At 52.8% G+C, this 25835-nt stretch overlaps 1 protein-coding gene across 1 annotated transcript in view; it reads left to right on the top strand.

The window, feature by feature from the left end:
• XXYLT1 (xyloside xylosyltransferase 1) overlaps positions 1-25835 on the top strand; it is a 186468-nt gene that overhangs the window by 10727 nt on the left and 149906 nt on the right. The window contains exon 2 of the mRNA XM_036851527.1: positions 21658-21805. Coding sequence (XP_036707422.1) covers positions 21658-21805 — 148 coding nt within the window. The remainder of the gene's footprint in view (positions 1-21657; positions 21806-25835) is intronic.

Here is a 25835-nt window from a genome sequence, read left to right as displayed (position 1 = left end):
CCGATCCTCCTCGCCCCTCCTTGGTTCCTGCCCTGTGACCCCAGCTGGGCGCTGCCCACGGGCCTCGCAGCTCCCCAGGGCACATCCTTTCCTCTGGGGTCCCCATCACACCTAGCACGGGCCCTCCGGTAAAGGGAGGCACGCTTCCGCTTAGCAAGGGGAACTGTGCCTCTTGGAGCAGCTTGAAGGTGGAGCCGCTCCCCTACGGTGAGTTCGCCAGAGTCGCAGGGTTTGCGTTCTGTCAGCGGCCCCGTGTATCCTGGCTCTTGGTGGGGACTTGGGCGAGAGGACAGCATGGTGGGGAGGGTGCTGTGACCCGGGTGCTGGGCCTGGAAGGCCCCTTGTTGCCTAGCTGCCTGGAGCCTCCGCGTCCTCAGCAGTCAGATGGGCTCGGATCCCCACCTCCAGCCATGTCCCCATGGTGAGTGGCAGCTTCCCCAGTCTGTCTCTGGTTGAGTGAGACCACCAGCGGAGAGGAGGAGCCCAGCTGTGACTGGAGGGGCCCTAGGGAAGCCTCGAGCCCAGCTGTGACTGGAGGGGCCCAAGGGAAGCCTCCCGTCCCTGCGGCAGCAGGCAGGCTCTCAGGGTACCTGGCAGGGCAGGAGAACTCCCTGCTTCCCCTCCTCACACCCTTCCTGGTCCAGGCCTCTTGCCTTTGGCCTTGGGGCCGCTCACACTGGCCTGTGGGTTGCTCAGGGCAGTCAGGATGGCTGGTCAGGATGGTCAGGCCTGGCCCCAAGAGGCAGCTCTGTGTGCCCCCATTCCTGTTTCAGGTGCCTGTTCTGAGCAGCTGAGCCAGGCCCTGTCGGCTGGCACAAAGCCTGCTGTTAGCGTAATGTCTTTTAAATTAAAGCCATTTGTTTTCTTTATTGGGGTAATTACTGTTAGCAGCCGTGATTAAGTGATCCTCCTGCTGGTGGGACAGCGTGTCCGAGAGGCCGGCCTCTGTTGCCCTGCACTGGTCCCTGGTGGGCGCACACTGTTCTCCCTCGGCCTCCTCTTCTCTCCTCGATGGGGCTCACCATCCTTCCCGCACCAGAGGAGTCCTGTTCCTGCCACGGAGAGGCCCCAGGGCAGGGGCACGTGGCTTGGAGCCTGAGACCTGGGCCCAGATGCAGTCTGTGGCACTTGGGAACTGGGGGACCCTGGATGTAAGCCCTCTGAGCCTCTGACCCTTCACACAGGACCTTACCAGAGTGGCTGTGAGGCAAAAATGAGGCACCACCGGGATCATGGAACGTGGCAGGTGGCTAATTAGTGGTGACTGCTACTAATGGTACCTGAGTAGGTGTTGCGGGGAGGACCCTTTTCTCATCATTTCGGGAGGCACAACATCTTTGATTCAACTGGAGAGCAGTGGATTGAGCGCGAAAATCACCATTATGCCCAGGTTTATTTCAGGGTGTCTTAGTCTGTTCAGGTTGTTATGACAAAATACCACAGACTGGGTGGCTTATAAACAATAGAAATTTATTTCTCACAAGTGCTGGAGGCTGGAAGCCCAAGATTGGGTGCCAGCATGGTTGGGCTCTGCCAAAGGCCCTCTTCCTGTTTGCAGACTGCCAGCTTCTCACTGTGTCCTCGTGTGGTGGACGGGGCTAGGATGCTCTCTGGAGCCTCATTTATAAGAGCATGAATCCCACTCATGAGGGTTCCACCCTCATGACCTAAGCACCTCCCAAAGCCCTTCTTACCTCCTCCTACCATCCCACTGGGGGTTCGTATGTCAACATATGAATTTTCGGGGGGACACAAACAATCAGACCATAGCACAGGGTGTTCTCATGTTCTTTCAAGTCTTCCTCAGTTCCCCAAACTTCAGTGTTCTCTCCTTCTCTGACCCTCCCTCCGTCCCCCGTTTCCCTTAACAGTGCACTGTTTACCTCTCTCTGAAAGCACCCCAGACTGTGGCCTCATTTGGTGCTCAGATGTGTCCATGCTTTCTCTTTTCTGCTAGAAGGAAGAGGGCCTGATCACCAGCTCTCCCTTGCCCACCGTGCCTAGCATGCGCCTGACTCTGGGCACAGGCTCAGCAAATGCTAGCTTGCTTTGGCCTGTGGTCTGGAGCAGGTGCCACTGTTTCTTATCAGGATGGGGAAGCTGGACTGTGCTTTGCTGCATCTTCTTTGTGAATGTTCCTTTCTAGAAGTTCCAATTCTAGAAGTTTCTAGAAGGTTCTAGTTCAAACTTGTTTATAGTAAAGTGAGAATTTTTCCTGTTTTGCTTACCTCTTCTTAATGGTGTTTGTTTTCTCGGTCTGATTGCACACAGCAGTTGTTCATAATCTTTTTTGGGAATTCAGCGAAGTATAACCTGTGATTTTAAAAAGCCAGGCTACAGGGGAGACTCACATCCCCCAGAGCTTGCTCAATTCCCTTTCCCATGCATCCCTCTGAGTGGGGTCTTGGGCCTCACCCTCTGTGGCTCATACCCCACCAACTGCTGTGAGGGGGCCTGGTTCTTACCAGATCAGCATGGCAGTCCAAGACATGGGCTCCGTGAGACCTGCCCAGACGGTCAGGCTCCTTGAGTCCTGGTCACTGTAGGATTCTGGAGGGGCTTCACCAGCTCTGGCAGGTGGACAGGTGGATTAGTTGATATTGTTTGATAACCCGTACAGGATCAGGCAGAGTGCAAGCTTTGCTCCGGGCGCCCCTGGCCGCCACTGTCTGGGGGGCAGGAAGACACCAGGCAGGGGATTCCAGGTGGCCTGGGGCTGGCTTTGTGAGCGTGGAGGAGGGGCTGTAGGAGTCAGGGAGCTTTGGGGATGTGCATCCATTGTAAGTTGGGGTGGGACTCTCCCAATCTTGCAGAGGAGGGAACGGAGGCAGCTGGGGCAACAGACCGGCTTTGTCTCCTGTACCTGGCAGGAGAGTCATGACCAGAAGATGGGGGAGGAGAGCGTGGGACGGAGGGGCCATCCGGCTGGTGGGCCATCAGGGCTCCAGAACAGGCGGAGGGAGCTGCAGCGCCTGTGAGGCTGGCCATCTCGGGGGGTGGCTGGCTGTCGTGTGTCTCTGCTTACCGAGCTGCCCGTAACTGTGGGAGCCTCTCCATGCCTCTGGGACTTTGCTCAGGTGCTTCCTCTCCTGAACACCCAGCCCTCCTTTATCTGGTTCATTCTTTTCGCCCTTCAAGATTATGCTCTGGTGGGTGCCAATTACGTGAAGAGGCCTTCCTTGACCACCTCACCCTGCATTAGCCCTTCTCTTGTGAGTCCCGCTGTGCTGAGTTGGCCCTGTGCAAGCTCCTGGGGGCAGGGCTGTCTTGTTTCCTTCTGTGTCTCAGGACATGGTGTACTGCAGGGCCTGGCGTAGAGTCAGACCCAGCACGAGCGTGTGGAGCTGGCGCGGGGGGGCTGCTGAGCACCTGGCCCCATCAGACGTTCTGTGAGCGTGCTCTCACACCTTAGGGTGCGCATGGCAACACTGGGAGCCCTTGTCCTCTAGAGAGGCCTCTCGATTTACATGAAGTCTTCCTTGCACCTTTTAACGGAGGTCCTCCAGACAGGAAGTTGTCCAGTCTGAAACCAGCCGGGAAGATCCAGGTGTGTGTTTGGAGACTTCTTCCGGGGTTTCAGAACTATCCCCCCCCGTGTATTACTATGCAGAGATACTGATGGGGGTCTGGAGGAGGTAGGAGGGGCTTGGCTTTTCTCTCTCACCTTATGCAAATAGGGAGGACGGGGCTGCAGTGGTCACTGATCTGCCCAAAGCCCCAGCTGGTGAGCAGTGCCTGGGGCTGCTTTTCAGCCTCTCCCGTAAGCAGCCCAGCCCCTGCCCATCGGCTCACTCTCAGAGTCCTGCCAGCTATCGTGATCCTGGGCTCTAGGGCTCTCCCTGACCTCGGCTTCCGCTGGCAAGGCTTTCAGTGTCTCTGAGCCTCGGTTTCTCATCTGTAAGATGGGCAGGGACATTCTAGCCTGAGTGATATTCCATAGCTCTCTTACTGGCATGTTGAAACTGGACTTGGCAAGTTGTAAAACACGTGTCCTTTCCAGACTTTTCCTGAGTGGGAGGGTAGGAGATTGGGGGATCTTGAAGGCATTGTTCATCTCTTTCTGGGATAGCCTCCCAAGTCCTGCTTGCCGACTCTGCTTTGCCCCTCTGGGAGATATTGGTTCATTTCCCGGCCTCTGCCCAAGCCAGGCTGCATCTCAGGATTAGGGGCGGGGTGTGGAAGCGCCCAGACTCTCTCAGGTGTCTCGCAGCATCAGTGTTGTTATCGCACAGTTGCCGCCGTTTAAGTGGTGGGCCCCTTGCTGGATTCCACCTTCGTTCTCTTATTTAACCTCAGAGTGATCAGTCCTGTGAGGAGGGAGAGATTCTTCCCTAGGAAGAGGTTTCCCAGGTGAGGATCCTGAGCCCAAAGCAGGTTCAGAGCTTGGGCTCTGAAGTGGTGGAGCCTGGATGGGAGCCGATCTGTCGGACTCGTAAGCTCTGCGCCCTGATGCCTGTGATGTCTGTTTGTTTTGGTGGTTCGTCCCAGGCCCTCCAAGCAGGGGGTGCTCTGGGAGAGCTGGGCTTCCCCCAGGAGGGCTCCCGCAGTGCCCAGGGGCCTCACACACGTGTCCTCTTTCCCTTGTCACCGGGTGGTGTGAGAAGAGCAGGGGGGCTGCAGCCTGCCTGAGTGGCTCTCTCATTTCTTCTCCAAGTTCTCTGCCCTGAGAACCAGCGGGAGCCTCTGTCGAGGATGTGGGATCTTAGAGGACCGTGGTGTTTGGAAGCCCCACTTCCCTCATGTGGCAGCAGGTACAAGAGGTCAGGGCAGGGGAAACTGGAAAGGCCATGTATTCCTGTCCCTCACGTTACCCATGAGGAAACGGGCCCAGAGACGCCAAATGACTCGCTCAAGGCTACACAGCTAGTCAGCGGACAGGGGCCTGGACCAGGTCTCCTGCCCACACGCCTCCCTGCCTGCCGTCCGTTCGTTTGTTCTGAAGCCAGTTCTGGGCTGTGCTGGTCTGTGTGATTGTTTTTGTCTTCTTGGTTTTGTCCCTAGCCTGACACATTTTTCAGATCTCACCCCCCTGTGACTGCCGTGCAGTCTCCTGTGTTTTGTGTACATTGAATGGCCTTGCTTCCTGCCCCACTGAGCAGCTGCTCCAGAATCCAGCTGATTGGGGCTCCTCAGGTGCAGGCCCCAGAGCCTTCTGAAAGGCTCAGCGCATGCGGGGCTGGAGGGGAGCTGAGGCTGTGTGTGTGGGGTGGAGGTATAAGGACCCGCTGCTGTCTCCTGCCTCCGTCTGCACCCCATCAAACCCAGTCCTGCTGTATCACAAGGATCTCCGGGTGCCGGGGAGTGGGCTCCCCATTATGTGAGGTGACGCACATGACGCAGGAGGCTCTCTGGTACCTTTTTCTGATTTACCATCCCACTCGCCCTACCTGGAGAGTCCACTCTCTCTGGAGACCTGTTGCCTGAGTCCGTCTTCTGATGCCTCTTTTCTCCCCTGTGCTGTCTGCAGTGATGGTGAAGCTGCCAGATGGGAGGCCTTGAGGCCGGGCTCCGTGTTGGCTTTCTGTCCCTCAGTGTGGCCTGGCGCAGGGGTGGGCAGGAGCTTCTCGAATGAGCGTGGTGTTGGCTACAGATGGACCTGGGCAGATCCCAGGTCCACCTCATCCCTCTGGGAGGCGGTGGGTAGTTGTTTGCCTTCTCTGATCTCCTTCCTCATCTGCACAAGGGGCACAATACCATCACCCACCTCAAGATGTTGGCATGGGGATGAAATGAAATGATGCAATGTGTCTAAAGGACCTGTTTGTGCCCAGCACATACGACGGGCCTGCTGTGGACCTGAGGCACGGTGGCCCCGTCCTCAGTGAAGGCCATCCAGGTCTGCCTTCTGCCTCCCAGCGGCAGTCCCCTGTCTGGGTCCACCCTGAGAATACCACCTCATGGCCCTGCCCTGCTGGTCTGCACCTGCTTATCCTGTGTCCCAGGTCAGATCCTGGTGCAGGTGGCCACCCCCCAGCCTGGGCTGTGCGAGCCGGCCGCTTGAATGCTCAGGTTTGTCTTATAAAATAAAAGAGCAAGTTTGGCACAGAGGTGGCCCGGTCTGAACACTTTATTACAGTTGGTGTATGTGCTGAGTAAGGGTGAGAGGGTGACTGAGGCCTGGGGTCCGCTGAGCAGCATTACATCCTGTGGTCCCCAGCTCTCTCACAGTGGGGAAGGAGCAAGCTTTCTGCTTGGGAGAACGGCTCCTGGGGAGGAGACCTCGATATGGGAGTGCCCCTGGAGGGAGATGAACCTGAGCGCCTGCGGTTGGCAGGGCGAGATGCTTGCGATTTTGGCTGCTGACTGTCTGTTTTAAGGTGAGTTTAACCTGTGGTCAGTGTAGGGTGAGACTTCGGTCCTGGGTCCCCGGGGTTGGGCACTGCTGACGCCTGAGTCTTGGCCAAAGCCTCAGATCCCTGATCGCGCGCCCACTCGGGGTCTGGCTCTGCTGTGGCTCACTCAGCCAGGAGTGGGTGATGGACGGGGCATGGGGTGCCCAGCTACATGCTGCCCAGCCTCAGGGGCACCAGTCACCTGCAGTCTCCAGTGGAAGGGGCTCCCTGGTGTGAGCTTGTCTGCGAGCCTCACTTCTTCCACGTGTTCCCGCCTAAGACCCAACCTGGCTAGTGACTTCCTTCAGCTGTGGAGACTGGCCTGTTAGATAGCTCAGTGACTGTGGAGAGCAGTGTTTGCAGAGGAAGTGGGGCATTAGGGGGTCAGCTGCGGTTCCTTGTCTGTTCTTCTGGCTCCCCAAGCAGCTTTTGCTTTGATCAGAAACATGAGCAGCTGAAGTTAGTCACTGGTGTGGCTCTCATAGAGCCGTAAAGCTTTGAGGGCAAATGCAAAGCATTTCTCTTTACTCAGGGGAAAGCTCTGTCTCAAGCCCCTGGCTCTGGGAGGTGAGGTAGGACCTTGCTCTCTCTGGAGCTGTTGACTTGGAGCCCTGTTCTGTGACGTGTGCAGCATCTGGAATGGATTTCTGGAAACCTTTGGGGGATCTTTTAGGGCCTGGAAAAAATGCGAGGGAGTTCTTGCTGCCCCACGAGTCTTCAGCTCTGAGGAATCAGAGTCCCGGACCTCGGGAGGGGTGTGAGGAGGAAGGGCTTAGAGAAAGGTGGGCAGGCGGGGGGAGCAAGTGACAGCAGCCCCTTTTTGCCAGCTTCTACCAAGAGTATAAAACTGTAGATCGATATACCGTCTTCATTTGTCCAGGTTCCCTTCGAGCCTTGTCCACTGGCCGGGTACCTTTTTTGTAGCCGGAGAAGGGGTTTTCTGCTCATTTCACTTAATACGGGACCCACACGTGGTGGTGCATCTCGTAAACATCTTCCCATCTTTCTGTCTCGTCTTGCCCTTTTTGTTTGTGCGGGTATAGTATAAGTTACTGTCCTGTTTCTTTTGTAAGCAGTTCTGTAAGTTCCTGATTTTTCACACTGTAAATAACACCACAGAGAACATCTCTGTGGTTTTTTTGTTTGTTTGTTTTTGTTTTTGTTTTTTTACTTCTTTTGAATTGTTCCCAGGAACACTTTCTTGACTCCTTACAAGGAGCACTTTACAATCCTAAATGGTCCTGTGTCTACAAATTAATGTTAGAAAGTCAGGACCCAGCAGTGATGCTCCTCAAGCCCACTCTCTTGGCTTTCTGTAATAAAGGGTTGGCCGGCTCATTTACATTGCACAGCCTTGCTTTCTCTCCTCTTATGTGGTATTTTTTTATTTTTATTTTTTATTTATGGCTGTGTTGGGTCTTCGTTTCTGTGCGAGGGCTTTCTCTAGTTGCGGCAAGCGGGGGCCACTCCTCATCGCGGTGCGCGGGCCTCTCACTATCGCGGCCTCTCTTGTTGCGGAGCACAGGCTCCAGACGCGCAGGCTCAGTAACTGTGGCTCACGGGCCCAGTTGCTCCGCGGCATGTGGGATCTTCCCAGACCAGGGCTCGAACCCGTGTCCCCTGCATTGGCAGGCAGATTCCACTGCGCCACCAGGGAAGCCCCTTATGTGGTATTTTATTTAAAAAATTTCTCTTAAGCAACAAGGATTTACTGTATAACACATGGAACTATATTCAATATCTTGTAATAACCTACAATGGAAAATAATCTGAAAAATATATATATAACTGAATCACTTTGCTGTCCACCTGAAACTAACACAATATTGTAAATCAACTATACTTCAATAAAAATTTTTTTAACATTTTATCCTTATACATTAAATTATGAAGTATCAAAATATAGAAAAATTGAGAAAAAATATGATACCTATTTTCCTACTATATAAGTTAAATAGGGGCTAACAGTTTGCTGTGTTTGCTTAGATTCTTTTTTTAAAGAAATAAAATATTATAGATCTAGCTAAAGCCCACCCCTATTTCTCCCCGCTGCCTCAGCGGTGTTCACTATCACACACAAGGAGGTGGTATGCTTTGTGGAATTTGTTTTTATACTTTTACCACATATGTATGTGTTCTTGCACACACACATATATACACATATATGTAAAATATATATATTGCTTTTTATATCTTAAACAGTTATATAAATGCTCCCATTCTATATCCTCTTGCTATTTCTTTTTTCACTCGACATTATGGTTTTGAGATGTATTCATGTTGATACAGGCAGGTCTTGTTTGGCCATTTTAACTGCCATGTAGGATTTCATTATGGGAAGATGTCAGTTTATCCATTTTCCCTCTGGTTGCCCCTACTTTTTTGTCTTCACAATCATTGCTGCAGTGAACATCTGGGTGCACATCTGCATACACATATGTGCTTGGGTTTCTCCAGACTCCACACCTGGAAGGGCTTTTCCTGGTCCAGGTGCATCTTTCCCAGATCCTGCCAAGCTCTTCTCCAGGGCAGCGGTCTCCCTGCCCACTCCGAGTTCTGCCGAGCACTTGGTGTAGCCTCCCTTTTCCTGGTGTGGGTCCGGCTGCCTCTGTGACAGGAGGTGGAAGCTTGAGGACAGCTTTGGGAATAGGGAAGGAGGGGAGTTTTGAGGGCAGACTCGAGTGTTCCTTAGCGCCACTGCAAGCTCTCTGGTTGTGTGGAGACCTGACCCAGTCTTCCCCAGCGTTTCCCGAATCTCTGTAGAGGAGGGTGCCTCCAGCTGCAGGTGGAGTGCCTTTGTCTGGGAGGCGCAGGGCCTGGCTTTGGGGCTGGCTCTCCCAGGGACTGGCCATGTAACCCGGGGAGAGCCCTGCCTCCCTCACTGGCCCTCACTTTCCCTCTCTGAGACATGAGGGGTCGAATCAGTGACTTGTACATATGGCCTCTTGGCTCTGCCCGTGTTGCTCACCCACTTCGGCTTTTGCAACTAGCAGAGGGGTCTCCACTATCCTAGCCACAGCTGCTGGGCCTGAGCCGTGGGCAGCTGGCAGGTCAGGGTGGAGGCCGGGCGGCTGCTTTGCAGGGCAGCAGGGGCCTGGCGCTCACCAGTGACCTGGCTGTCCCCTCAGTAGAACGGTCTGTGCTCTCATACAGCTTGAGGGAAGGGCCTCAGATCCCAGGGCTGAAGGCCAAAGCAGATTAATGCTGACACAGGGGAAGGCAGGGGTCGCTGCTGACCCTCGGGGACCTCACGGAAGCCAGAGGCAGAGGAGTGCGGCTTTCTTTCTAAGGCCCGTGTGAGCCCCTGCAGCATTGCTGCTGTGTGAAACCTCCACGGAACCAGAATTTACTGTGTGCCTGAGAGGTGCCCACACTGTCCCAGGACACTGATACACACTGGGTGTGTCAGTGAACAGAGGAATAGTCGAAACCCCTGCCCTTGTGGAGCTTACCTTCTGGCAGGAAGAGGAGTAAATGAGCCAATAATACTTGTCTGCTTTGCTGCCTGGGACACGGTGTAGTAAGGGCTCACAAAGGGCTAGGGTTCATTTCATCTTTTTGTTGTTCCTTGAGAAGCAGATGAGTAAACTGTACCGCGTCCTCCGAGGTGAGTTAGGCTGTTAGCAGGATGAGGGGTGCAGGGCCGTCACGATCTTCAGTTGGATAGGCAGGGGCTCCGTCACTGAGAAGGTGGCATTGGAGCAGAGGCCTGGAGGAGTGAGGGTGCTGGCCAGGCAGCTACTGAGGAAGAGCGTTTGGGTGGCAGGATGGGTGACAGGTGGCAGGTGCCTGGCATGTTTGAGGAGCAGCAGGGGGGCTGTGGGCTGCAGCCGTGGGAGTCATGGGAGGGCGTGGTAGGACGGGGGCAGGCTTAGCGGGAGAGGCTGGTCCCAGTGAGGGTTGTGGCTTTGTTGGAGTAATGGGAGAGGCCGCTTCTGGGTTTTGAGCAGAGAAGGGTCAGCCTGGACAGAACGAAGTGGAGACCGTTAGGAGGCCAGTGTCCTAGCCCAGGGGAGCAGGTGGAAGCTGGGGGGCTGGGGAGAGGTGGGGGGATGCTGGACCCATCCAGGAGAAGAGTTTATTCGGACATGGGCTTGTGGCCTCGAGAGGGCTGTAAACGACATGTACCTCTTTGACAGAGCTGGGGTTGTAGTGTGCACACTTAGCGGGGCTCGGCCCCTCGGCGAGGGGATAAAATGAGAAAAGTGGCGTGAGGGCAGGCCACGGAGGTTGTCCACATTCTGGAATCAGAAAGGCCTGGCCTCAAATCTGGGCCTCGGCCATCCACCAGGCCACCTGGGGCGGGTGGCTCCGCCTCTCCGAGGGCCATGGCTACCTTCTTCATGAAGGGCATGGTATCGGTGAGGGTCGGATGGACTCCTGGTTGTCCACATTGCTGCCTGACCCTTGTTTCCTTTTGTTCCTTTGTGGTCCCTCGATGAGCAGGTGCCAGTACCTCGCGTGGCAGGGCTCAGAGCAGTGCTGGGAATGGGATGTGGCCGGGGGAGAGACAGTCTCAGCTTGAAGTTAAGGCGGGGACTTAGTGGGCAGGCTGCAGACGGGGCGTCAGGAGATCCAGTCCTGACATCAGCATGTGTGACCCTGGGGAAGGCAGGGACTCAGCCTGTGGACGCCTCCTGGCTGCCCGTGCTGCGCTCGGCATTTTAAACACATCATCTCACCCTCAAAAGGAAGCGATGGACGTGAGCAGTGTCCCCAGAGTCGGGCCATTGATTGTTTCCTTCACTGTTTTTGCCAGTATTCTAGAACTGCCTGCAGCGTTAGCTGCTTAATATGTATTTTAAACTGACTCACTTTTTTTTCCCTTAGCCTCTCCTTAGGTAATATCTGTGAAATCATAGTTCTAAAGTGTTTTTTAAATTAATTTTTCTAATGTTTTACATATCAAAATAAGTCTATGAGCATTAAAGTGGTTGGTCTCTTTGCCTCTTTAGAAGTCCCTTTTGTACCCCTCCAGAGGTGTGTACCACATCTCGGGGAGCATGGGACGAGGGGGTTTCAGGAAACCTAGGAGAGCAGGCAGCCTCAGAAAACGATGGACACTGTCCTGGCTGGCTAGTCTGAGCTCAGCAGGGTGCTCTGCGGGCCACGGATCCCCTGCTTGGGCGCCCGCTGTGTCCCCATCCCAGAGAGCCAGGAAGGGAGGGGGGGTAGTGTGGAACCGAGGAGGGGGTGTGGGAGGCCTGGCTGAGGCCACCTTCCCGCCTGCCCAGTGGAAGCAGGAAGCGGGCTACGTGCATCCTTTTGGATGCCACTTGTGTACAATGGCAGCGTTCCTTGGGAGGTCATAGGTCATGGGAGATGACCGCACGAAAAAGAACAAATCAAGGAATCTGATGAAGAAGACCTGACAGCCCAACTCCTTGGTGGGTGGGCGGGCTGGGACACTTACCCTAAGATTTCACAATAAAGTCCTTTTACTGCAGGGTCACTACTCTCCTTCCATCTCTTCTCCCTTCCCTACTTTCTTTCTCTTTCATACCTTTTCTTTTCTTTTGGGGTGGAAAACATTATTCTGTAGAAAACTGGCTCCAACGGTCAGGAAAATTCAGTATTAAATCTAAACAATCCAAACCTCATAATTTATAAAAGAAGTGAATTAAGGAATGTTTATACCCACTATGAACAGATTATTTGAGATCACTAAACAGATTCTTCAGTGAGTGAGTGCTGGAAAAGGTAGGGGGCGACTGGGTGCATTTAAGAATGACTGCTCAGTGCTGAGAGACTGGCCCTGGGAGTGGGAGGCGGGACAGCGGGTGGTGGGGACGGCTGTGGGGCTGTGGGTGTTGGATGGACTGTGCTGTAGAAATTATAGATTTATGCTCATGGAACCCCACAGCTATGTCATGAATCTCAGCAAGGGCTTGTGGCCCGTCCGATGGCACTGTTTGTCAGCTGGTCACGGACACGTGCAGACCCTGGAAAGATAGCACACACCTTTTCTTTTTTTTTTTTTTGCCCCCACTTTTCCTTTGGAGTCGCCTTATCGTTCATTTGTAGTCAGCCCTGGAGGGGCGTCTGGGCCCATTCCTCTGTCTCTTCTACTCCTCTCGGCATGTTTGTTTTTTCTTGGATCCTTGCTCACCCTCCGTCCCAGTGATTTGCCATAGTTCCTGGTGGTCATCCTGGAAATCCACTGGGAAGGCCCAGGTGTTTCAAGGTCTAAGAGTGGAGCACCTGCAAGACAGACCAACCTTTTTCTTGCTTGTTTTTATATATATAACGTTTATACCTTGCTGTGCAAACAAGGTCTTCATCTCTTTATCTGCTTGCCCAAGACTGTCCCACCACTGGAGGTGAGTTGGACGAGCTCTGGGTAAAGGGGGAAGCAAAGTTGGTGCAGCCAACTGGACACACAGAGGGCACCGGGTCCAGTTCCTGAGCCTGGGGCCTCCTCTCCTCCAGACATGATGGCCTGCTCTTCCTTGATTCCTTGTTAGGGCTCCTGAGTCAACAGACAGTTGAGGTCTCAAAGGGGGATGGGGTTAATCATTGCCATTTATCCTCACTCCATTACAGGCAAGAAAATGAAACATGGTGGAAACATGAGCGGGGATAGAGGGCGGGGCTGGAGAGAAGGACTTGGCACGTGTGTGAGATTATATAAGTCCCCCCACCCTCGCCCCTGGGCAGACACCCACAGGTCCTTCAGCTGCTCCTCACATTTTTGCCACCTTGGTCTTCTCCTTTGGACAGACTCTGGAGGTTGCCCAGGGCCATGCTGCATGTGTATCCAGAGCTGAACCCATCCGGTTCCCTGAGGCAGGCGACTGGCACTGAGTTGAGTGGGGCCCTCTGTCATGCCCCTTCTCAAATCGTCTAGGGGCCGCCTGCAGTAGAATCGCTTGGGGTGGCTTTTAAATGAAGAGTCCTGAGCCTCACCCCAGACCCTGACTCCATGTCTGAGGTCAGGACCCAGGAGTCTGCCTTTTTACCAGACTCCCCAGTGAGGGCCTGAGCGCACTGAAGATGCGGGACCTCGGGTCCAGACCACCCTCCTGGCAGTACGGCTGGAGCTCACAGCCTTGCTGGACACACCCCCCATGGTGAGGTTGTTCTGCTGTCAGTCACCCACCGTCCAGGGGGCCTTCTCTACAGGTGCCAGGCCTTCCCGTCTTATGTTCTGCTTCCTCCTCGTCCTATCCTACCTCGGTCATACCGAGGTTTTGGAGAACTGGAACGCGGCCCATCTCTGCTGCAATGTTGGGAATCTTGTAGGGGTCCCAGAACATTAACTGTACACCTGGTTATCCAGACACTGCTGATGGCGCAGTAAGTGTGAGGTGGACATGGGGGCGGGGAAGGAACTGGACAAGGACGCCCTGTAGTGAGGGTAGCGGGAGGGGCGGTAGCTTTTGCGCTGTTAGTAAACTGGGTCATGAGAATGGTGTTAGAAATTACTTTGGAAATTAGGTGGGCTGGCTTCTTTTTTCCTCTTCAGCTGCTCGTGGTTCTGCCTGACACAATCGAATTACATCTAGGACATCTTGCAGAAGATGAACAACAGGACAGGTGGCATGGAGGGGGGGCAACTTGTGGATTTACATTTTTCTTTTCCATGAAAACTGCTCATCAATGATAATTTTTAGTTTTTTCATTTAAAACTAACAAATTTATAGTGTTTTTCACTTACCCTGGGAGATCTTTGTTTTCAAAGGGAGCTAAAGTTATTGGAGGGGGACAACATGCAACCACTGATAACTGATAGTGTCTTTAGGACTTGCTAGTGATTTGAAAAAAAGAAATCAGTATATCTCTCCGTTGCTCTACCCATCTTTTAGTCATCTCTCTATAGCTCCTTTGTCCAGGACGTTCATTCATTTAAGGACATACCTTTGATCTCATTTCTGACGTAAAATTAAAAGCTAGGGCATAATTATTCTGAAGCAGCTTGCAGGTTGGGTACAAAATGTATTGGGCAACAGCTCTCCTTCTGACAAAGTGAGATATTGCAGCGCAGGCCCGCCTGACATTCTAACCAGCAGGCTAAAGGTGCAAAGAAGACCCATATTCCTGATGGCTTGGAATAAGTCCCATGGGGAAGAAACTCCTCTCCTTTGGGAGAAGAGCCAGGATGGAAGTGAGGAAGCACATGACAGGCCCGGGAGAGATCCTGGGGTTAGGAAGGAGCCTCCAAGTTCTCCAGGCCTGCAGGGCCGCCGCTTTGCGTCCTGGGCCAGGTTGTCATTGTCACCCCCCCTCTCTGAATGCCTTTATCTCTGCTATCCATTTGCTCATTCTTTCCTACAACAAGCAGTTGCTTAACTTCTACCGGGCATGAAGCACTTTGCTAAGAGCTGGGTGCATAGCGATGAGCAGGAAAGACAAGGTCCCCCCTTCATGGTGCCTCGTAGGCTGGTTGGGGCCTGGGGAGAGACAGCAAAAAATGACTAAATACTTAAAAATTAATGTGTCAGGTGGTGATACGTGCTCTGGAGAAAAGAAATCTGATAACTGAATAGCCAGGACTGGTTGTGTGTTGGGGGGATGGGGGGGTGGGGAGAGTAGCTACTGTTTTGGTCGGGGAAGCTCTCAGGGGGTGACATTTGAACCAACACCAGAAGAGCTAAAAGGACCGAGGCATGCGATGATTCTGGGGGAGAGCGTTCTGAACAGAGGGAACAGCTGGTGCAAAGGCCCTGAGGTGTAATAAATGTCTTTGGCATGTTTGTAAGAAGGAAAGACTGCCAGTCTGTTAGCAGGTTTTTCTTTCCATTGTAAAAATATGCCTTCACATTCATAGTGCACATCAATGAGAAAACAAATTTTTTTTCCCAGGAAATCATTTCCCCTCCAGCTCTTGTTGGAATTGATTACTCAGATTACACAAAGGAGGAATGTGCTTGTGGGAGCCGACTGGCCTGTGGTGGGGCCCACTCGGTAACCCCCCCGACACCCCACCCCGGCCGAGTGCTGCAGAGCCAGGCAGCTCTGATTATTGCCGTATCGTATCTTGGGCTGTTGATTACAGAGTGTATTCTTTTATCAAATCTAGGTACTCTTGCATGGGAAAGGCATTCTAGCTATAGTGGAAGGAAGGAGTGATAGTGTCAACTCTCCTTTATTGAGCTCCTCCTACATTCCTCACCAAAGCCTGTGAGACCACCGCCATGATTCTCTCCCATTTTGTAGATGAGGTAGTTTCGGTATTTTGACCAGGGTTGCCAGGTGATGAAGTGGTGGAGTTCGCGTCTGAACCCAGAACTGCCCGCTCCAGCCCCGACTGGACTGCCCAGCACAGGTGTGATTCCACCCAAAACTGGTGCCCACAGAGCAGGGTGATAGCCCTGTGGGCGGCGACTTTGCCAACCCCCTGGAGGACGTTGCCGTCGGCACTTTCCTGCCGAGTCCAGACGTGGGCACCGCAGCCCTCCTGCTCAGTGCCCCGGCAGCCCCTCGGGAGAAGCGGACGCCTATTTGCTGTTCCTGCAGTGCGTGGACCCCCGCGATTTGAGCAGGCTTCCCCGAGCGCTGCGCTGGCACTCTGCCCTTCAGCAGCTCCTCCAGGGGCAGCCGAGCGCGGGGGGCGCTGTGGCCGCCCCGCGGCCCTGTGCCTGCCGCTGGAGGAGCTGCTGCTCTTCAGGCAGACCTTGTCGTTTCCTGGAAGCCTGGCGTCTCCCTCTGTGCAGGGCCGGCCCCACTGCCTCCCTCCTTGGCTGCAAGAACTCAGTGTGTCCTGATTCCCAGTGGGCACGCCAAGTGCTACTTGAGTTTTCTCTACCACGTTCAGCTGCGGCTTGGCATGGCTTATGTCCCCAGTGGCTGTTCAGCGGAGCAGTGGTCTGGCTCTTTAGGCCTGTCTGTGCCAATGAGACAAGGGCCTAGACCTCTGCCCCTGCCTGGCACCAGGCTCTGCCGTTCTGGGGGCTCTGGCCTCCCGTGTAGGAAGTGTCGAGAAGGTGCTGTGCGTGGTGGTTGTGAGGCAAGCTTCACCTCTCCCCCCCATCCCCAGACTGTCCTTCGCAAGAGAGATGAGTCTTTCCAGTCTCTTATTTTACACGGCACTCTCTGAACTACATGCTTTATTTCGAACAACAAAGTACAGCTTGAGACCACCTTAGCCTGAAGCAGCTTCAGTCATTATTGAATGGGGGCGCTTCTAGGATTTACTTGACAGCATTCATTAAAGGTAAAAGGAGGCAAAGCAACTTAACACAGTTTTAGCCACTGTTTCTGGGATTTTGATCTCATAATTATAAATGTGGAATATTGATACGAGCAAGCCTTTTAAAGTGGTCACAAAAACATTTATAAGGGGCTGTATCCAAAACATCTTGAATGGATGCTGAGGATGACGTGTGCTGGAAAACTGCTCTGAATGACTCAGCTTGACTCTGGGATTGATGAAGGCATTCATGTTGAGGAGGCACGTGAAGCGTTTGAAAAAAATCAGTTTGTAAGCTGGGTGGGGGATGGAAATAATAATGCATAGGATTTTTAATTTAAAATATGTATAAATTTATTAATAAAACTTACAAGTAATGATTTGGCTTTTAAATCTACATCCCTAAAAAAATATACTCAGTTGGTGTAAACCATTGTCTTGGATCTTCTCTTTGGTCAGTTGCCTTCAATATGGGTGTCACCTTGTGGTCCTAGGTTTCTAGGTTATGTGGTACTTCTTCCTGCAGCCTCTGAAGTGGGGGATTTGAAAAGGAGGAGGAACAGAGGGAGGGGTGCCATGTTCTCTACCCCCCCCCACCTCTTTTTTTCCTCTCTTTCCATCACTCTTGCTTTGCTTCCCCCTGCCAGGCACCAGCCCCTGGCTGGGCTGGGGGCTTCAGAGAGTGCCAGACTCCATCCCTGCCCTTAGGAGACCACAGTTTAAAAACCTGTTTTAGACACTGGCAGGCCTTGGTGTTTTGATTCACACTTGCAGTGTCTGTGGTTTGCTTCTTGCTGCAGAAAGTGTATTCCATGGAACATATTAATTTATCTTTAAGTAGATGTATTATCTGAAATATTCATTGGAGCGGGCTCTACCGTACAGTGTTTGGAACAACGTACCTAGTACAGTTTGTCCTCATAAATCTATTAATGCTGATGGGATGTAATTGTCTCCTGTGAAGCTCTGGGGTGAGATGGGGGCCCAGGTAGGGGAGGAAGCTGGCCGCTTCTCTCTCTCCCTCATAGCTTAGCTGTGGCAGGCCCTGCTCAGTGTGTGTGTGTGTGTGTGTGTGTGTGTGTGTGCACATGCGTGCGTGTGTGTGTGCGTGTGTTTGTACGTATCCATTATTTCTCTTCCTTTTTTATGAATACAGAGGCTTCCATTTCTGAAGGCCCTCTTGTCAGCTTCCAGCTTCTTGTTAAATTCCAGCTTCCAGCAGTGGCTGGAGGTGTAATGAGGCTCAGAGGGAAAAGCTGGCTCATGAGTGAAGACTGATCTGTGAACTGAGGGAATTCAGGGACCGAGGAGGGGGTGAGGGTGGGCACAGGATGCTAACACTTAGGAATAAGTGCAGCGTGGCAACCCCTGGGCTAGGTGTTTTTTTTCTTTTTTTTTTTTTATGGTTATCTCCTTTTATTTTTATTTTTAAACATCTTTATTGGAGTATAATTGCTTTACAATGGTGTGTTAGTTTCTGCTGTATAACAAAGTGAATCAGCTATACATATACATATATCCCCATATCCCCTCCCTCTTGCGTCTTCCTCCCGCCCTCCCTATCCCACCCCTCTAGGTGGTCACAGAGCACCGAGCTGATCTCCCTGTGCTATGCAGCTGCTTCCCACTAGCTATCTATTTTACATTTGGTAGTGTATATATGTCCATGCCACTCTCTTCGTCCCAGCTTACCCTTCCCACTCCATGTGTCCTCAAGTCCATTCTCTATGTCTGCGTCTTTATTCCTGTCCTGCCCCAAGGTTCTTCAGAACCTTTTTTTTTTAAATTAGATTCCATATATATGTATTAGCATATGGTATTTGTTTTTCTCTTTCTGACTTACTTCACTCTGTATGACAGACTCTAGGTCCATCCACCTCACTACAAATAACTCAAATTCGTTTCCTTTTATGGCTGAGTAATATTCCACTGTATATATGTGCCACATCTTCTTTATCCATTCATCTGTCGATGGACGTTTAGGTTGCTTCCATGTCCTGGCTATTGTAAATAGAGCTACAGTGAACATTGTGGTATGACTCTTTTTGAATTATGGTTTTCTCAGGGTATGTGCCCAGTAGTGGGATTGCTGGGTTGTATGGTGGTTCTATTTTTAGTTTTTTAAGGAACCTCCATACTGTTCTCCATAGTGGCTGTATCAATTTACATTCCCACCAACGGTGCAAGAGGGTTCCCTTTTCTCCACACCCTCTCCAGCATTTATTGTTTGTAGAGTTTTTGATGATGGCCATTCTGACTGGTGTGAGATGATACCTCACTGTAGTTCTGATTTGCATTTCTCTAGTGATTAGTGATGTTGTGCATCCTTTCATGTATTTGTTGGCAATCTGTATATCTTCTTTGGAGAAATGTCTATTTAGGTCTTCTGCCCATTTTTTGATTGGGTTGTTTGTATTTTTGATATTGAGCTGCATGAGCTGCTTGTAAATTTTGGAGATTAATCCTTTGTCAGTTGCTTCGTTTGCAAATATTTTCTACCATTCTGAGGGTTGTCTTTTTGTCTTGTTTATGGTTTCCTTTGCTGTGCAAAAGCTTTTAAGTTTCATTAGGTCCCATTTGTTTATTTTTGTTTTTATTTCCATTTCTCTAGGAGGTGGGTCAAAAAGGATCTTGCTGTGATTTATGTCATAGAGTGTTCTGCCTATGTTTTCCTCTAAGAGTTTTATAGTTTTATAGTGTCTGGCCTTACATTTAGGTCTTTAATCCATTTTGAGTTTATTTTTGTGTATGGTGTTAGGGAGTGTTGTAATTTCATTCTTTTACATGTAGCTGTCCAGTTTTCCCAGCACCACTTATTGAAGAGGCTGTGGGCTAGGTGTTTTATCTGCTTGTCCCAGGTGGTCCTAACAGCCACCTGGGAGGGAGGTGTCATCATTACCGTGTTATCCATGAAGAAATTGAGTCTCCGAGAGGTCTAGTAACTTGTGCAAAATGCAGCTCATTTAGTTCATTCAGCGAGCCTGTCCTGACGGCCTGGGGTTGGGCCCAGGGCAAAGAGCAGTCCCAGCCCCTGGCCTCCAGGAGTGCCCCATCCTGCCGATGCAGAAACAGGACCTGCAGAGGAGACAGACAGGGCAATGGCGCCTTCCTCCCTATGACACAGGGCGTGCAGGGCAGCGTGACGAATTGTGGGAGGCCATGGGGAGGCCGGAGTGGGTGTCTGAGCAAGGCTGGAAGACTGGATGGGAGTTCACCTGGCAGATGGTGGCTGGGAAAATGAGTTCCAGACGGTGTGAAGAGCACGTGCAGACACGTGAGGACAAAGGACACCAAGGTGTGGTGGGCAGGGTAAGGACTGCCTGGTTCGGTTCTGCTCAGTCCGCAGGGGAGGGAGAGCCGGGGGGTAGCCAGAGCCACTAGCGCAGGGCCTTGCTGGGGCATTTGGACTGTAACCCAGGGCACTGAGGAGCCATATGAAGCTTTGAAGCCAAGGAGAGAGAGAAATGAATTTGTATGTTTAGAAAATTACTCAAGGGGCACAACAGAGTCTGGTTTGGAGGGGGGCAAGGCAGGAGGTGGAAAAGCTTGTGGGGTTTGTGATTCCCGTGCAGCCAGGATGTCAGGTGAACGAAGCATGTGGGGTGTTCGAGGCCAAAGCCATAGTTTGGTCCCTGTGTTGAGAAACAGCAGAACTGGTCTGGAGTCCCCATCCCAGGCTGAGAGGTCACAGAAAAGGAAAAAGTCAAAGTAAAAGAAAAAAAGCAGTCAGTAAAAGGATAAAGGAAAATAGTGCATTAGAAGAGAAATGTCAAGAAGTTGTAAAAAGACTTTTATGAAGAGATAAAAAATTTAAAGAGTTCCAGCTAGGGAATGATAAGGACTAACAACAACAGAATGCAAAAGATTTCTTTTTTAAGTTTTTTTTTTTTAATTTTATTGCATTTTTATTTATTTATTTATTTATTTGTCATTCTTTTTATATTTATTTTTGGCTGTGTTGGGTCTTCGTTTCTGTGCGAGGGCTTTCTCTAGTTGTGGCGAGCGGGGGCCACTCTTCATCGCGGTGCGCGGGCCTCTCACCATCGCGGCCTCCCTCGTTGCGGAGCACAGGCTCCAGATGCGCAGGCTCAGCAGTTGTGGCTCACGGGCTTAGTTGCTCCGCGGCATGTGGGATCTTCCCAGACCAGGGCTCGAACCCGTGTCCCCTGCATTGGCAGGCGGATTCTCGACCACTGCGCCACCAGGGAAGCCCCTTTTTAAAGTTTTTAAAACACTTTTCTAAAACACTTTTCTAAGCGTTTTAGAAATTTAAGTGGATCTGAGGATTAAAAAGCAAACACCTCAGTGAGTTAAGACAGAAACGGATTTCTGGCCAAAAGCAGAAGCTCAAGAAGGAAGAAGCAGGCGGGGCAGCTGCCCGCTGCAGGGCCTTCCGAGGCGCTTTTTCCAACCGTCTGACCACTGACGGCTCTGGGACTGTGGGCTGGGTGGGTGACACCGCGGGCTGGCCCGGGCAGAGTCGAGGGAAAGGGCAGAGGCAAGTGACAAAATGGAGCCTACCTGCTTGGGGGCTTCTCGGGCACCACCCACACCTGTCTTTTCTCCCGTGGGCAGGGCCACTGAGAGCGTAGGCTGGCCAGACGGGGCCTCGCACGGCCCCTCCTTTCACTGTCGGCACCCTGTTCAGGCAGGTTCTTGGCCCTGGAGTCTGGGTGGTGGTGGCCGAGCAGCTCACGGCCGTTTCTCAGGCTCGTCCTGGCCTGTTAGCCGCCAGGGAAGAGGCAGGTGGAAGGTCAGCAGCAGATGTCTGTGAGCGTTGAAGAAGGAGGAGGAGGAACATGTGGGCTGTGGCCTGGGTGCGTTTATTGAGCGCCTCTTGGCGTGCGGTGGAGCGTGCTTTAACCTGGTTTCCAGTCGCTGGGCACAGAGCTTCCTCCAGGGTGGCCCAGTTTGAAGTTCAGAAGCAGACGAGGGGCTGCTCCCATTCCCCATCCTGGCTCCTAGCTCTCTTTCACTACCCGCTACGTGCCTGCCTGCACACGCTCACACTTGGGCATCCCCCTCCCCACAGCCAGCCTCTGCGGACTCCCCATTGCTCCCCGTTTCGTTAGCTCTTAGGGATTCCAAGTCCTATGCTCGTGGGCCCTGGAGAGGTCTGTCCCCTCCTCAGCCAGCGCGTGTGCCGGGTGCCCGGCTAGGGTACTCACTTCCACCTTTTCCCGTGCCCTCCTGCAGGTTGTCTTCCATGATGTCGGTGTGCTGACGGACAAGCTCTTCCCCGTCGTGGAGGCCATGCAGAAGCACTTCAGTGCCGGCTCCGGGACCTACTACAGTGACTCTATCTTCTTCCTCTCGGTGGCCATGCATCAGATCATGCCCAGAGGTAACCTGAGCTGTGGGGCAGTAGCCCCTGGGGTGTGACTTTGCATCTGTTTTCCTGGCCCCAGTACTGCTGGTGTCCCGTATCAGAGAGAAGAGCTCCACTCCAACGCGAGGGAGAGGGCAAGGGGGCCAGCCAAGCCCTCTATGTGCAGAGTTTCCTGCACAGAGACTCCAGGGCAGGGCCCTGGGCTGCACAGCTCCTGGAGTCCATCCACAAGTTCACAGTGTGAGTTGTGCAGTGTGGAGTCCCTGGATCGGGGCATCTGGGCTCCAGCTTGGATTCTGCTCCTTACACGCAGCCCCGTCTGGGACTCAGTTTGCTTATCTGTAAAATGGCAGGTTGGACTAGATAACCCTCCGTCCCAGTCTGTGATCATGCTTTTTGTGGTTTGAACCTGTACTTATCTGACTTTAAAATATCAAATCTATAGATGTGAGAGGTGCAAATTATGACTTAGTAGGACTTTTTCTGAAACCCTGATGAATGATTAAAGTATTTTCTGGGCTTTAGTCCCTCCAGGGCAGAAGAGATGTGATAGTCTGATCTGTGGTAGGTTGGCCTTGTGTGGAAGTGCTGGCAGGTTATCCTTGGACTAGAAGACTTGAAGGGGGTGGGGGTCTTATTCATGGGGTGTTCCAGACTTCTGGGTTCATTTCCTCCGAATTGTCCATGATTGATTCTGGAGCCCTGGGTATTGCCCCCAGCCCCCATTTCTGGCTGCAGTGAACCATGAGCTGAGCATTTTAGGGGTGAGGAGGGGAGTTCTGGGGTCTTGGGGTAGCAGCTATTCAAACTGTGACTAGTTGAGTTTTCTGCAGTTCCCAGACCAGGTGGGACCCGACAGCTGAGGGGATGGCCCGGCCGCTTGGTGGAGGCCCGCTGCTCCAGCCCAGCAGCCCAGGGTGGGAGAGGAGTCGGGAGCACCACTGTTTGAATTCTTGGTGAAGCAGGAACTCAGGAGTCAGAGGATGAGGCTGGGTTCCTGTTGGCAGGTTGTCATTGCACAGGAAGATCTAGCCCACCGTTTGGCTGGGACTTTGTCTCCACAGGGCAAGTTCCTCACCACAGAGGCCTCTGAATGTTCTCTTAGCTGTAAGGCAAGAGCTCAGGGAGCTTCAGTGAGCTCAGGTCTGAAGGAGATAGGGAACAAACTCACCTAAAGGGCACGGGGAGGAGAGCTGGCATTTGTGATTCTGTGAGGAGACCAGGTGCAGCTCGGTCAGCTCCCCAAGTCCCCCCGTCCCCCGCCATAGCCCTGGAGGTTACACATGAGAGCTGACCGAGGAGTTGAGTGACAAGCAGTTATTTCTCTCCCCTCAGGTGGGCAGGTGTGATCCCTCCGGGCAGGCCCTGTGCAGGTGCCGTGGGCATCTCAGACTGGAGGAAGGTGTGGCTCCTCCTCTCCTGGATTCCAGGGGAGAAGACAGACGTGGGGGCTGGTCCCAGCTCTCCCTCTAACCCCTGTGTGTCTTTGCTGAGGCCTCAGTTTCCCCACCTAGAGGTGAGGAGGCTGAACTAGTGAAGAGTCCAGGGTTACGGGAATCTCCTATGGGATTCTTTAGTTCTGGGGAGCAGGAGGAAGAGGGGTTCTACCCTTTTCCTGCCTCTCTCTCCCATCCCCACCTCACTCCTAGCAGTCCCTCTTGATCGCTCTGTAGATCAGCCTTGGGAGCAGGATTCTATTTGGGCAAAAGGTTTCATGGTTAAACTTGCACTTTGAAATGTCTTGACTAGATGGGCCTTAGGGGCCTGCCCAGTCCTGTTGTCTTGCATGCACGATTGGCCTTGAATGAAGCTCTGAGACAGAAGAACTGGCAAAGGACTGGGAGATCTGGGAGGAGGCATGCCTGACCTTCCTTTCCCTCTTTCTCCCTCCCTTCCTCATCAGCTGGTAGGTCTCTGCCCATCACGTGCTAAACTCTTGGCCAGGTTTTGCTTTGGGGCACCCAGAGGGAGAGGGTTGTCAGGACAGAGAAGATACTTCTGCCTCACAGCCCTGGCATGGACCAGGCTGTGAACTGTAAGTGCAGATGACAAGAGTTAGGGACCCAGCTCGCCGCCCCTCTGCCTTGCTGACTCTGCCCTGCCCCGGAGCCTGGCCTTGCCCCCCGGGGCCATGTCTGCGGAGAAGAGGCTTTGCCTGGAGCTTTGCTGTCTATGCAGTAGATCAGATCATAGGTGTCCCTCCAAGGTGATCTGTGGGCTCTGAGGGGCCAACATCAGGAAGTGGGGAAGGAGCTGTGTGAGATGTGCCGACCCAAACACGGACTCTTTTCTTGGGTTCTTTAGGCAAATGATTCACTGCCAGAGGTTCATTTTTACATCCACTCAAAGCCCACTTCCTAAGAAGCACGTTATTAGGAGTTAACTAAAGTTTGATAATCATAAAATAAAACGCGCAGTCCTGGAGTTCCCCTCTGAGTCTGGGTGTTTCCACCGAGCAGTCTGGCTGCTGCACAACACTTGGCAGTGTTGCAAAGCTCCTACCAGGCAGATCTTTTGGAATTACTGCAATTTTCAGAAGGATGCTTTGTTTTCCAGCACCATTAGTGCTGTCTTGAGTGTGTCATGGCTCTTTATTGCTGCCTTTTTTGTATTCATTGTTTTCAATCATAGAAATTGCTGTTGTTTTGTGCTCTTTTTTTCTAAATTAATTAATTTCTTTGTTTTTATTTTTGGCTGTGTTGGGTCTTTGTTGCTGCGCGCGGGCTTTCTCTAGTTGTGGCGAGCGGGGGCTACTCTTTGTTGCGCTTAGGCTAGCTCCCCTCAGGTGGAATTCGTGGGCCAAAGGTGAGCCTTACAAAGCCAGCCTGTGTCAACTGCCCCAGCCCCACTGTCTCAGCCTGCACGTGCCAGGTTTTGTACAGTTTTCTAAGCCCATCGATGTCTGGCCTCTCAGGGGGACCTGAGGCAGCTGTATTCGAGCTTCAGTTGCTGTCCCCACGTGACAGGAGAGGAAGCTAGGAGCTGAGGGCAGGCCACCTCTCCAAGTTCTAGGGTGAGCTGGGCCTCCCCGCAGGTTCCTGAGGCCTTGACCAACCGCGCTCGTTCTGACGGCGAGACCTGCGTGCCAGCCTCTCGTACCCGCACAGCCCCTTGAGGCCTCCAAAGCGTGGCCTCCGCTCCTCTTCTGGGCCCCTTGCTGCAGCCCTGTGGAGGGGGCCTGGCTGGGCTGGGTGGGCGATGGTTAACCCCTTGTGTTTTGCCCCGACTGTCCCCTTCTGCTCAGACCACATCCTCAGAGACAAATGAAGGGGCTTTGCTGGTGGAACGCACTAGCTCTGATTTTAGTCAGACCTTGTTTTTCCTTCCATTGCTTGTTGGAGGAGCCACGTGTGGCTGGCTGGTCCTGCCGCTCACACTTGCCCGCCCATGTCTCCTACACAGGCACGCAGCCTCTCTCTGCTCCTCACTCACACCCACAGGGCTTTTATCTCCTGTCAGTGGTGTTGCGTTTGCCGCCATTGGAAGCATTATGCAATGGAAAAGAAAATATTTTTTTTCCCAACTGGAGCTGGAGGGTGCAAAGAGCAGCTTCCCTCTCCTTGTCACACGGCTCCAAGGAACCGTTGGCCCCGGCTTAGAGACACGGACCATAAAAACAGCCCTTACCCAGATTGAGCCACGATGCCTGGTCCATGGTTGAGGTGGGGATCCCCTGGGCAGGGAAGGCAGGTGCCCAGACAGTCAGCAGTGGGTAGGGTCGGCCACAGGCCCCGGGAGACTTCCTTGGAAGGCTCTCCTGTCCTGTGGTCAACCCTTTGCCAATAGACATCCTTTGCCAAGGGTCTGATGTTTGCACGACGTGGTGCCGGGCACTCCGGGTGTCCCAGAGATGTTTGCTGGGTTGCCGCTTGGTGGGCTCATGGTGGTGGGATGGGTGGCATGGTCCAACAATTAGGCAGGACGTCATGAAGACCACCAGGGAGAGCCACACCGTGCTGAGCATTCAGGAGAGGATGAGTCACAGGCATTTGGCAGGAAGTAGGAGGACTTCATAGGGGAGGTGGTACTTGAGGTGGGCTTTGAA

Source organism: Balaenoptera musculus, chromosome 4 (assembly GCF_009873245.2).
Source record: "Balaenoptera musculus isolate JJ_BM4_2016_0621 chromosome 4, mBalMus1.pri.v3, whole genome shotgun sequence".
NCBI lineage: Eukaryota > Metazoa > Chordata > Mammalia > Artiodactyla > Balaenopteridae > Balaenoptera > Balaenoptera musculus.
Note: the sequence above shows the minus strand (reverse complement) of the source record. Positions and strands in the feature narration are given on the sequence as shown.